The sequence below is a fragment of the Glycine soja genome, chromosome 8 (assembly GCF_004193775.1).
Source record: "Glycine soja cultivar W05 chromosome 8, ASM419377v2, whole genome shotgun sequence".
NCBI classification, from domain to species: domain Eukaryota; kingdom Viridiplantae; phylum Streptophyta; class Magnoliopsida; order Fabales; family Fabaceae; genus Glycine; species Glycine soja.
The window spans coordinates 40,644,539-40,656,945 of NC_041009.1; the positions used below are offsets into that span (position 1 = coordinate 40,644,539).

Genomic DNA, 12,407 nt, shown 5'->3' on the forward strand with positions numbered 1-12,407 from the left:
AAAGGATTACACTGAAATATGTCATTTTGGATATTTTTATTCAATGAAAAAGGGAAAACAGCTTAGTTTCCATCTCTTTCCCTTTGCTTCTTTTTTCTTATGATTTCTTTCCCTCCTTTCTTCTCCCAATTCCTAAATACACCCTATGGAGCACAAATGAGGAAAATGGATTGAGTGGGAGAAACTAGAACACTTCAACCACAACCAAGTTCCTAGTGGTTCGAATAAAAGAAAGGACTGAAAAGAAGAAAAACTCATGCTCTTTATTTTTCAGAAACCCACAAGTTATTTAAATGCTTGATTTTCAGAGAGCTTCACACAAATTACTATTGCTAGCAAATATGATAACCTTTTTAAAAGTCTCCTAAGTATTTTTTTTTTCCATGCCATAGATTTAGTTTAATGGGGATGGTAATTGACTAACAAACAGATCTTGGTTGTGGGGTCCCCCCATTAATGTTCATGGATTAGTAGATTTACTATTGTTCCAAAAGAAAATCAAAATTGTAGTTAATTGCTGATGATGATAGACATTAATAGTAACAATGACGGTTACACCATACAAGAGAAAAGATTTAGGAGCAATGTATTTATGATGAAGACTGAAGAGAGCAAATGAAAGGGACTTCCCAACCCCCCCAATTGCATTTTCAAGATGTATAAACAAGTAAAACGTAAAATAGATGAAAATGGAGAATGAGGGTGCAGTTTCCATTTCCTTGTCAAAGTAAAGCACACCCCACCACCAATTCCCAATCAAAAGACAAGCAAGCAGTGTCTAACTTTTCTTTTCTCAGCTTTCTCTTTTCCTTAAAGTACCATCTCTCTCTCTTTTCTCCTTGTGTTGTTGGAGGGTGTGTTATTTAGTGTTCTTCCAAGTTCTAATATAGTTTCACTTGCTCCATACGTACTCCACACAGGATTCTCTTACTATGAAAATACTTTTATATGGTAAAGGCTCCCTCAAATGCATGCCAAGTACTATTCCAATTTGATTCACTTCATGGTTCTTCTTGGAGAAATAAACATGTATCTCAAAGGGTGTCATCTTGGAATTAGTCATCTCCATCCAATTGAGCATTTAGTTTATTAGAACCTACCATTTCAACTCTCAAGTCTTAACACACAAGGTTACAAAAAGTGGTCTCGAGTGCAATTTTGGCCGCAACATTAAGGTTTTTGGACTCTACACGATCACATTTGCTGCATTTGTCTGTAATTTCCCCGTAATATCAAGGATCACAACAGAACTGTAATCGCAACTGCAATTTAAAACCTTGAACAGAACCATACAAGATAGAGTCACCATGCCATTTGGTTTGGTCTCAGCATGGAACAAGCGTCGAAGAAGCATGTCTCACGATCATTCAGACCCTTGTATTTTCTTCCTCCTTTTCTTGTTTTTAATGTTGTAATTAAGCTTGTACTAAGTGATATCTCCTTGCAACATCAACTAGTAACAAATTATACATATTCATTCTCTTTACAGGGATTTATAAACCTGCAGAGTTTTGGCAACTTGAAGATCAAACACCACAACCCACAAAAAGGAGGCATAGATCATCTGTTTTCACACTCAAGGAGATGGAAGAGGCAACATGTTCATTAAGTGATGATAATCTGCTTGGAAAAGGAGGATTTGGCAGGGTCTACAGGGCCACTTTGAAGTCAGGAGAGGTAATGTGTTTTGGATATAACTTATTTACTTATTTTCTCTCTAATTATAGAACTCTTTCAACTAATTCACATCCCTTAAAAATAATAGTTAATTTAATTAATTTTAATAATAGTTAATTTAATTAATTAAATTAAATCTGTCAATTATTTGTATTATTATAAAAAAATAATCAATTTTTTATTTTCTTATCCACTTAATTGTTTCTCATTAATGTTTGAACATAAAATAATTAAGTAAGAATATTTAGGAAAAGAAATAATTAATACATCTAAAAATTTGAAAAAATTTTTATAAAAAGAGACAATAAATTTCTAAAAAAAAGTCTTATAATTAAGGACAAAACGAATATAATTCAAAAGAATTCTTCATATATAATTCTCAAAATTTTGCTTAACATAAGTTGTAGCTTCCTTAAGGTAACCATGTTTCTGGTAATAATTGGCAATACCATCACTAAATTCAAATAGCACACAGATTGAGTCATATGAAAGTACTATATGACTCCATATATGTGATCTTTAGCCACAAATAAATACATACTAATGCATTTCCCTCTGAAGGTTGTAGCAATAAAGAAAATGGAGCTGCCAGCAATTAAAGCAGCAGAAGGGGAGCGCGAATTCCGCGTAGAGGTTGACATATTGAGCAGACTTGACCACCCAAATCTTGTTTCTTTGATAGGATACTGTGCTGATGGGAAGCATAGATTCTTAGTTTATGATTATATGCATAATGGGAACCTGCAAGATCATCTGAATGGTAAGTCATGTACTCAAAATCCACATTATGTGAAAATTTTCTTACATCCAACTTCTATTAAACAACGTCTAATTTTAGGAATTGGAGAAAGAAAAATGGATTGGCCACTGAGACTCAAAGTGGCATTTGGAGCTGCAAAAGGGCTTGCTTATCTTCATTCAAGTTCTTGTCTTGGAATTCCTATTGTTCATAGAGATTTCAAATCCACCAATGTTCTCTTAGATGCCAATTTTGAAGCAAAGGTAAAAAAAAAAAAAAAACTCCCAGCAATGACTTATGACATGTTTTTACATATACCATAATGTATAAGTACCGAGTCAAAATTAACAATCATGTTGTAGATATCTGATTTTGGGCTTGCCAAACTAATGCCAGAAGGACAGGAAACACATGTTACTGCCAGAGTACTTGGCACCTTTGGCTATTTTGACCCCGAGTATACTTCGGTACGAATCCATGCCACAAGGATCAATTCTTTTTTTGCAATCACATTTTGTGCATATGGTGTATGATGTTTTCTATTCATAAGTGATACAGTCATGCCACACCTGCTAGTAGTTGTTGTATTAATTATGAGGAATACTAGCGATTCTACCTGGGTCTCTCTCTTTCTAACCTCTTTTTATGATTGATTGAAATTTATTGAAAATTACCAATTTTGGTGGATCTTACCTCTTATTTAATGATTTTTTTTTCCTGATTTAGAAGTGAGACCCATCAAATTTGGTGATTTTCAATAAAGTTCAATTAGAGTGTTAGAAAGAGAGTATTGCTATCATTTCTCATTAACTATTAGTTTAGTACACTTCAGAAGGTACATTACCCACTCAAACTAAGCCAGAAAATTTAGGACCAACTGATACAGAAAAAATAGGCTTGAAATAAAATGTTTGGTTTGGTTCTCTTTAGAAACATAAGACGAAATTCTTCATCCATTGCAAAAGAATTTTTTTTTCCTAATAGATTATCAGTAAATGATTCTGTGAATATTTTTGTTTATACAACAGATTTGGGTTAGAATCACAGAAAGGCTCAGTATCTGGTTTAGATGGCTTTAAAACCAAGTTGTTTCTTATTCTCTAGTATATTTTCTTTGTTTTGTTTTCCCCATGCAACCAAAATACCAAACATGATACACCAACTAAACCTTTTAGATAGGCAGATAAATAGGAGTTTTCTTGTCTAGAGGGCTTCCATAGGAGGAGGTGTAAAGAGTTAAACCATTTTCAGGTCATTCCCTTCTAGCTTAATCTTCAGGTTAAGTGATTCTGACAACCTGTATATACCGTAGTTTTCTTGTTTTTTTTTTCCTTTCCTGTTTTTTTTTCATCGGTAAATGTTAGTTGTTAATAGTTAGTTTTTTGTCGGAAGAGGGAATCGAACTCACAACCTTTCTTCCCTCCCTTCTCTTTATACTACCAAACTAACTTTATAACTTCCTTTTCTTTTTTCCGTCCCCTGTTGTTTCTTGTAGAGTCTAGCTTGAACAGAAGTTACACATGACACAACTAGAATAGGAACAAATGTTCCAACTCATGAGAAGCACTTTGTTTTACTAATCACAACCTTTAAAAAAGTAGAGCAGAACAAGTAGATTTTACCATAATTGGATATGGCTTGAAGTTAAAACTGATCAAATTCTAAAGTGGATACATAGATAGATAGCCAGTGGTACTTACAATTGAATATTGCCACCAAAATTGGTTTAATTATCTATCTACCAATCTCGCTATCTCTCTACGCATAGAAACGGAACATTTCCATAACTCAAACGAAAACGGGTACATCATCATTAACAACACTAATATATCACCCACCCACGAGTTGCACGCTAAAATTAAATTAAAAATAACTAGAAAATCAAATAAAATGTGTTAAATTATATGCTAAAATAAATTTTTAGTCGTTCGTATTTTTAATTTGGTTATTTATTTTTTAAGAAGTCCAATTTAGTCTTTTATGACTAGTGTCTCTGAAGTGAATCAAATTATCATTCCCAATCTATCATGGTTATTAATTTTAGGATACGATTTAAACTTCGTTTTTTTATTGATTCAAGAGATAAAACATATTTTATTATATTCTCATAAGAAAACTATAAAATCTAACCGATGTTTGAACTAAAAAGGATAATTTAAAATCGTATAAAAAGTAAATTCAACGAGCAATCCAAAAATTAAAAAATATAACATAAGATTCTTTGAGAAAACATAAAAAGGATTAAAATTACTTAAAAGTGTATTTTAGCCATATATGTTAGCCAGCTGTTTTCAGATGACAATATAAATTTATAGGTAACAGAGTACTAGAAACAGAGAAAAACCTCTTCTTTGTTTTTTTAAGTTGATACCTAAGTGATCTTGGTCTGCTGACATAGTTAATATGTTAATACTATCAACAACAGACCGGAAAACTTACTCTACAAAGTGATGTTTATGCTTTTGGAGTTGTTCTTCTGGAGCTTTTGACAGGACGTCGAGCTGTAGATCTAAACCAGGGCCCAAATGATCAAAACCTTGTACTACAGGTACGTACGTGGGAAATTAAATGTGTACGTGGGTAATGATCGTTAGGGATATCAAAGGTAATGGATGTTGAAGTTGCCATGGTGATTTTTTTTTTCTTCTTTTCATTCCATATTGTTTTGATCATAAAAATAGTAGTTAGTGTGGGTAGATTAACTGCAAAAAATAGGCTATTCCAATAATCAATCAATTATTATATGAAATATGTTTATGGTTGGATATGGTAGTTTAAAAATAATTTTCAGATAAAACGACAAAAAAGTTAGAAATAAGCTAATTAGTAATTTAAGCATTAGTTGTAAAATTTTCCTTCCTTCCTTCCTTATCTTTGTTTTTAGGTTTAAAATGTTATTTTCTTTGCCAAAAAACTTAATCAAAAGATTATAAACTGATTTTCTACAAATACCAAAAAGATTGAACAGTATCTTTAGCAGCTTATTTTTGCTTCTTTCCTACTAGACTTGAGGTTGACTTGCATTTTTATTATGTTTGTACATTTATATATGTGTTGACTTTTTGACACTGTTTTCAATTCTCTTTGAATAAAAAATATATCGGTTGATTATGGTTCACAAGTCTAAATGCTTATTAAACCATAATACTTAAAGACTTTAATATGTTTGGCATTCAATTATATTTATAGGTGAGACATTTACTGAATGATCGGAAGAAGCTCCTTAAGGTGATAGATCCAGAGATGGCTCGAAATTCTTACACCATGGAATCTATATTCACATTTGCCAATCTAGCATCACGATGTGTCCGTAGTGAGAGCAATGAGAGACCTTCGATGGTGGATTGTGTCAAAGAAATCCAAATGATTATGTACACAAATTCAAAGGGCTTGGGAATGGTTATGCATAGGTTGAGATTGGTCTAATAATCAAATGAAATCCCAAGTGTAGCTAGAGACTACTCCATGATTATCATGGTTTAATTTCCAGTCACTTAATTATTCTATTAATTATTTGTGAGTTCTTCAATCCATGTTATGACCCCAAATTGGCATGATATTTCGGTGATTTGGATGATCGTATACGAGAAGAGGAAATTATATCAAACGATGGTGGACAAAGTTAAAGATGCACTTCCAATTTTCATGGCATGAACAAACAACTTCAGTGGAAAACCTACTCTTGCATCCTAACATATTATTTTGTTTTGGAATAATGATGAGCTTGTTTCAACAGATTTGATACGCCATATTGGTCAAATGTATAAATTGATACATAACCTTAGATTAACATGTGATATCAGTGTTTTCATTATAATGAAGAAAGAACCATTATTATCTAACTTTGTGTTTAGTATGTGTTTTCTTCTTTCTTTCATTTTTTTCCTTTTTTTTTATCAACTTACAAGCTTTGCAATCTTCATCACCAATTGGCAGTGAATAGGGGAGAAGTTACTCGAGGATTTAGAAAATTGTTTTTTAAGATATATATGTAATTTTGTTTACAGCTTAAAAACTATGTCTCTACTTTGTGAACGGGGACATCTCAAGGTGACTATCATAACATTCATATCGCAAACAAAATAAATAAGAGAAACAGATATTTGTCATTATCAACTATCTGTTTTCCGATTAAAAAATAATCATACCAATAAATATTTAAGTTAATCGTTGGCAAAAATTTAACTTATGACACTTTAGTCTTTAATACTCCCTTTGTTCTTATATACTTTATCCGTTCTCTTTTATAAACACAAAAAAAAATTGTTATTAAGTATAAACAAATTTCAACTTAGACTATATTCAAAATGTTCTTTATTTAATAAAAATTTATATTTAATATCAAGTTCCAATAAATGATAATTTTTTATAAAAAAATTATTTTCTAATTTAGATAATGAAATTAACTCATTTCTTTAATAAGTGTGAAATTATTTTTTTCTTATAAATGAAAATAGGAAATGCATGAAACAAATATTTAATTCACCAACACCAATAAAAATAGTTGAATTAGTTTAATTTAATTAATATTATCATAAATTTATATTTTATTTCAAAAGTATTCATAGAATTAATTAGTTCAAGAGTTGAAATTACTCATAATCTAAGGAATACTTATTTTCAAGTTTTACTAAGCTTGAACTCGACTTGAGTTGAATACATAAGGCTTGAGCTCGACTCATTATGTGACATTTTCAAATACTCGACTTGACTTACATAAAAGTCTGGTTTAGCCTACGAGCCTATTTAAAAGCTTGTTTAAAGACATTTTTTATCAATTAATAATTTTAAAACCTAGTAAAATACTGACTAAAAAAACTTATAAAATTTCGTAAAAGTAATGTACAAATCCAAAAATAATTGAACAAAATCATATTAAATTCAAGTCATTAAAACATAGTATATCAAAAGAAAATGAAAAAAAAAGAGCATAATATTAAAAAATGTATGAATGAGATGATTTATACTAATATAGTCAAACAACAATATTTAAATTGTCTGAAAATGTTTTTACAAAACATTATTTTTCTTGGAAGTATTAATTTGATTGTATTATTCTTTTAGTTTGAGTCTCTTTCTTTTTGAAAATTTTCCATGAACTCTCTAAGCATTTTATGTCATTTTATCCTGCCATTCATAATGCCATAAAAATGGATAGACAATCATCATTAATCTGTCAATTGCTATAAAGCTAGCAAACAAAATATAATTCAAGATATACACCCTTAAACCAATAAATTAAAGTGCAGACTTCTACCACAAACATAATGTTTAACATTTTGATAGCACTAGAATTATAACAATAATTGAATTTGACATAGTTAAGTATCAGCTAAAAATGTTTCAAAAGTTTGTTATTTAATAATAATAATAGTTGTTATTATTATTATTATTATTATTATTATTATTACTTAACAAGCTTTTTTTATAGTTTGGATTTGGTCTTTTTATCTAAAAAAAAGCTTTTTAAAAAGCTTGAATTTGACTTTTACAGTAAACAAGTCAAGCCGAGTCGAACCTTAGATAAGTCGAACCAAAAGTCCTTGACATACTGTTGGGCTCATTTCCATCCTAGATATGAGTTATATTGTTAGTAGCTTATTAAATACCTTATGTTTCATAGAAAATGAATAGTGTCATTCATAAAAAACCTTCTGCACTGTTTTTGGTTTGGGGAGGAAAGAAAGAAATCAAAGAGAAATTTGGTAGTTCTCATGTCTTTTACCCTCTACTTTAATTCAAATATTTTTCTTCTATTTCTATCATCTATATTTCCATTCTCTAAACCAAACAAGTTTCTACTAAGCATTTTGCAGCAAGAAAAAACAGTATGATCGAGAGCAGAGTAAAAAAAAAGAAAAAAGAAAAAATTGAAGTCATGGTCAATTAGTTTCCCATAGATGGCCCCCTCAAATCTTTTGAGGCAATCACATGATTCACATCACATCCCATGTAAGCAAATATCAAGTAACTTTCTCCGGATGCTACATGCCAACCAACATGACTCATGATTCATGAACACATGAACCCAGCCTGGCAAAAATGAAAAATCTGTTGCCAATTTAACTTTGTGAAACTTTCTTCAAATCGTTCTTTTTTCCACTTTTTTATTCGAACAGAGGGTACATTTTATATTGGCCATTATCGATGATTTTTATTTTTATCCATAGGAATTAAACACGATGCCAAGGGTTTACAAGACGCACACACCCTGTTCAACCAAGTGAATTAAACCCCCTTTAAGCAATTAAGAATTAAAACCATATGCTTGAGATCCAACCAATTTAATTCTCTGGCCTACCAATTGTCCTTAGCATGGACACAAACGTAATCACCAACATTTTCAATTCAATTTTTTCCTTGTAGATCCACATTTTAAGGAATAAAGAAAAGAACTTGATTAAACTGCTAGCAGTCCCAAATGGACTAGTAGATCCACTTTTTGAGGAGTAAGGAAAAGAAAATGCAAGTATAAATATGAAGTCGGGGATATGGGATCAGCCTTACAGAAAAAGAAAATAGTCAAAGGCAAGGGGAAATTTCCCATTGAGTAAAATATCCCACTAGACAAAATTGATGGCTACCATATGAGGCAAGACAGAAAATGGTAGCCCATGTGTAATAAATTGAATTCCTTCATTTGTTCACATTCAAATCAAACCATCTTCAACATTTTTAGCTGACCAATTTACATGTATTCCAAAATCACCTTTGTGTCCAGTACCCTTCATTCAATCATTTGTCACTCTCAAATTCCCTAATCAATCTATGGTGATGTCTTCAAACATTTTCTTTTCCACTATGGGAGAAAAAAGCTCAAGAAGAACCCATATCACATCATATCACATATAACAATCAACCCCAACTAAAATCCCATTTTCACCATTGCAATTATATTTATATCCATCACCTATGTGAGAAAGGTATTAAACAGTAAAAGATCTAAGAAAATACCTCATTCTTCACTCTTATGTTGTTCCTCCCACTTCTTCAAAATCTCCAGAAAAATCTCATTCCATGTGTCTATAGGCCCTGGCAAGCACCAATGAACACAATCGTTCTGCATGTGCTCTTGAACCCCATTGGCAAAGGGAAAAGGATACATGTAAGGGCCAGGGTGGCCATCTGGTCTCAACAATGCCAATCTGGTCACATCCAATGCCTCCAACCTAAACCCTCCAATTCCCTTGGCTTTCACCTTTGCTGCTTCCACTTCCTCCATCTCAATCTCTCTCATTTCAGCATCCATCCCTTCAAGCTTCTTCTCCTCATTTCTATAAGGCCTAGTCTTAGGACAAGCACCAGCCTTATCCCACTCACCTTCAAAATGAGCAGGTGAAAATGTTGTCACAATCACACCAACCCCATCATTTCCTTTACCACCCCTCCTATCAATTATCCCATTAAGGGTAGTCCTCAAAGCCTTTCTCAACACACCATAAAACCCAATTGCACTATGGTTCAAACCAGGACAATAATGACACCCCAAAACAGAACCATCCTCATAATAAATAGCAGGATGCAAAAACCAATGCCCAATTGACAATACAATCAAGTCCATTTGACCCATGTCCCCACCCCATTTCTCATCAACATGATCCAAATACAACTCATTATGATCAGGTCCACTGCTAGATTTCTCAACACCCTTTACAAGAAAGGGGGACCAATACACAGAAACAGTTGCATTATGAGAAGAAAAGTGCCACCTGCGGAACTTGTTGCTGTCATTGCTGAACAAAAGGGTTGAACTTGAAGCAGTGGCTAACATGCAAAGAAGTGACTCTAACTGGTTCCTAGCCATAGAGTCCCCTACAAAAGCCAAGTGCTTGTTGCTCACAACATTGAGAAAAGCATGAGGGTCAAACCTTGGAAGTTGGCACTCACTATTAGGCTTCCACCTCCAATAGAGATAACCCATGTCAAGTTTTCCATGTTTGATGCAGTTCTGGTTCTCCTTGATCGTGCCGCAGGTTGTTCCATTGTACAAAGGGCCTCTCTTGTCACTGACCCATTTGCCATTGAAGTAGTCACAAGGGGTATCATGAGCCTTTTCATCTTCTGCAAAAGAAATTAAGAGCATGCTATGAGTTAAAGAATGAAAGTTGTAACTAAAGTTGGTGCTTTAGATTTGTTGGCAAGTGTGTGTGTACCTGAGGGGGGAGAAAAGTGAGAAGTGAACGAATGAGGGAGTTCAGATTCTGGTGAAGGAGGAAATGAAAGAGGATTAAGGTAGAAGTGTAGAAGAGCTATGGGGATTAGAGCATAGAGGGTCCATGGAAAGAGTCTCTTGGTGAGTGAAAGAGATTGGTCTTTGATTTGGTTTGTTGAAGTTGCTGCCATTCTTGCTTTATCTTACCTTTCCTCTTTCTGCTTTCTTTTCTGGTGCACACAGTCACCTACAAAGAAGTGAGAAGAGACCAAAGGTTAGTGTTAACTTTTTGGTCTTGACATTTTTTTATAGCAAAAAGGGTTATAATTTTTTTTGCATTTTCCTTTTTCTTTTCACAGAACTTGGATACATTTTTTTCCTCCCCTTATAATTAGTGTTTCACTTCAATCATATATGTTAATCTTTTACATAAAAATTTATCACATTAATTATAAAATAAAATTTTAATTTTTATTAAGATTTAAGTCCACTTATAAAAAAAACTACATTTAATTTTTTTTTTCTTTTTTTCCATAATTATTTTTGTGTAGAAGTAATTTTATTCCAAACATTAAGTGTGTGTTTAGGTCTCCGTTGTCTTTAATGCAACCAGAAAGTAACATGGGTATTGTTTTGAAAATTTTGCATTGGAATATGTAATTTTTTGTTTAATGTGATTTTAACGTTAATCTAAACACACTTTAAGCACATGTTTGTATTTCCGTTGTAACTTTAGTGCATTCATTCCAAAGTAAGTGTAACGCATAAGTAACAAGCAAATGCATGTTTGCAATGTCATTCAAATTTGTTGTGATGCACATTCTAATGCATTTATAACCCATAAACAATGCTTTGATCCTTTTTATAAAGGTAATTTTGAGCTCAATAAACGGTAACTCTAACATAACTTAATATCTTTTTATGAATGTACTCTAAATTTTCTGCATTTCTAAAATAAATATTTAAAAAAAAATTATAAGTACTAAAATCAAAACTCACTTGTAGAAATGAAAAACATATTTAATTCTATAATTTTTGTAAGCAAAAATCATGAAAGATAGAGAGAGAAAGGGTTTTAGTGTGTTGATGAATTTGTTAAAAAGTTTTTAATTAGTTCAAAAGTAAAACATTTCTAACTTTATAATGTACGAAAAGAGTTTCTTGTAAATCTTATTAATATCTTATTACATTTTGTTCATGCCGAATGATGTCGAAGAAAGAGAACTGAGCCCCCTAAATCTCAAAGCCTCTATCAATCTCAGGTATGTGTGTGTATGTATGTTTTCTGGTGCACACCATCACCGATTGAAGAAGAGTGAACACAACAAAAGTAAGTGTTAACTTTTTGGTCTTGGCATTTTTTAGTAAAAAGGGTTAAATTTTTCGCACACAATAGTTAACTTCACTCATTTTTCATTTTCTTTTCACAAAAATTAGAGACTTTTTCCTCACATTAATAGACTTTCACTTCAACAATCTATGTTAATCTTTAACACAAATTTTTATTACATTAATTATCAAAATAAATTTTTAATTTTGATTAAATATTAATACTACTTATAAAGAACTACATCTAAATTTTATCTTCTTTTTTTCACAACTATTTTCTTGTAAAAGTAATTTTTTTTCCAAACACTTAGGATATGTTTGGATATATGTTGAAATGGCGTTGAATGGAAGAATTACACTTTCAAAATGCATAAATGAAGGAGTAATGCGAGTGTTGTTGGCTTGAGTTGAAAGTGAGTTGAGTAGTGTGAAACTTAAATCCAAATACATATTGTTAAGTTATAAGATGAATTAGAACTCTCAAATATTTTGAATTGGTACAAATAAAGT

The 12,407-nt window shown here is 31.8% G+C and overlaps 2 protein-coding genes across 3 annotated transcripts; one reads left to right on the forward strand and one right to left on the reverse strand.

The window, feature by feature from the left end:
- Positions 1-712: 712 nt before the first annotated feature.
- Positions 713-6,258, forward strand: LOC114423192 (probable serine/threonine-protein kinase PBL28). 2 transcript variants are annotated; one of them, XM_028389849.1, is made up of 8 exons: positions 713-1,175; positions 1,286-1,377; positions 1,490-1,677; positions 2,239-2,437; positions 2,516-2,679; positions 2,779-2,883; positions 4,842-4,964; positions 5,606-6,258. In XM_028389849.1, exons 2-8 carry the CDS (start codon positions 1,308-1,310, stop codon positions 5,840-5,842), a joined length of 1,086 nt encoding a protein of 361 aa, XP_028245650.1. In that variant the 5' UTR covers positions 713-1,175; positions 1,286-1,307; the 3' UTR covers positions 5,843-6,258. The 2 variants fall into 2 exon arrangements, with proteins under 2 accessions (XP_028245650.1, XP_028245649.1); XM_028389848.1 differs by having other exon boundaries at positions 714-1,377.
- Positions 6,259-8,880: 2,622 nt separating this feature from the next.
- LOC114423193 (protein ALTERED XYLOGLUCAN 4-like) lies at positions 8,881-10,854 on the reverse strand. Its single transcript, XM_028389850.1, has 2 exons — positions 10,570-10,854; positions 8,881-10,477 (listed from the first exon to the last, which is right to left on the reverse strand). The coding sequence occupies exons 1-2, from the start codon at positions 10,757-10,759 to the stop codon at positions 9,372-9,374; spliced, it is 1,296 nt and encodes a 431-aa protein (XP_028245651.1). The 5' UTR covers positions 10,760-10,854; the 3' UTR covers positions 8,881-9,371.
- Positions 10,855-12,407: the final 1,553 nt, after the last annotated feature.

What these genes read in the sequence shown, in the direction of transcription:
- LOC114423192 (XM_028389849.1), top strand. Translation starts at nt 1,308, where the DNA reads ATGCCATTTGGTTTGGTCTCAGCATGGAACAAGCGTCGAAGAAGCATG. An exon ending in CCTGCAAGATCATCTGAATG is followed by an intron (nt 2,438 to 2,515) that starts GTAAGTCATGTA and finishes GTCTAATTTTAG; the next exon opens with GAATTGGAGAAAGAAAAATG. An exon ending in ATGCCAATTTTGAAGCAAAG is followed by an intron (nt 2,680 to 2,778) that starts GTAAAAAAAAAA and finishes ATCATGTTGTAG; the next exon opens with ATATCTGATTTTGGGCTTGC.
- LOC114423193 (XM_028389850.1), bottom strand. Translation starts at nt 10,759, where the DNA reads ATGGCAGCAACTTCAACAAACCAAATCAAAGACCAATCTCTTTCACTC. An exon ending in TCACTTTTCTCCCCCCTCAG is followed by an intron (nt 10,478 to 10,569) that starts GTACACACACAC and finishes TTTCTTTTGCAG; the next exon opens with AAGATGAAAAGGCTCATGAT.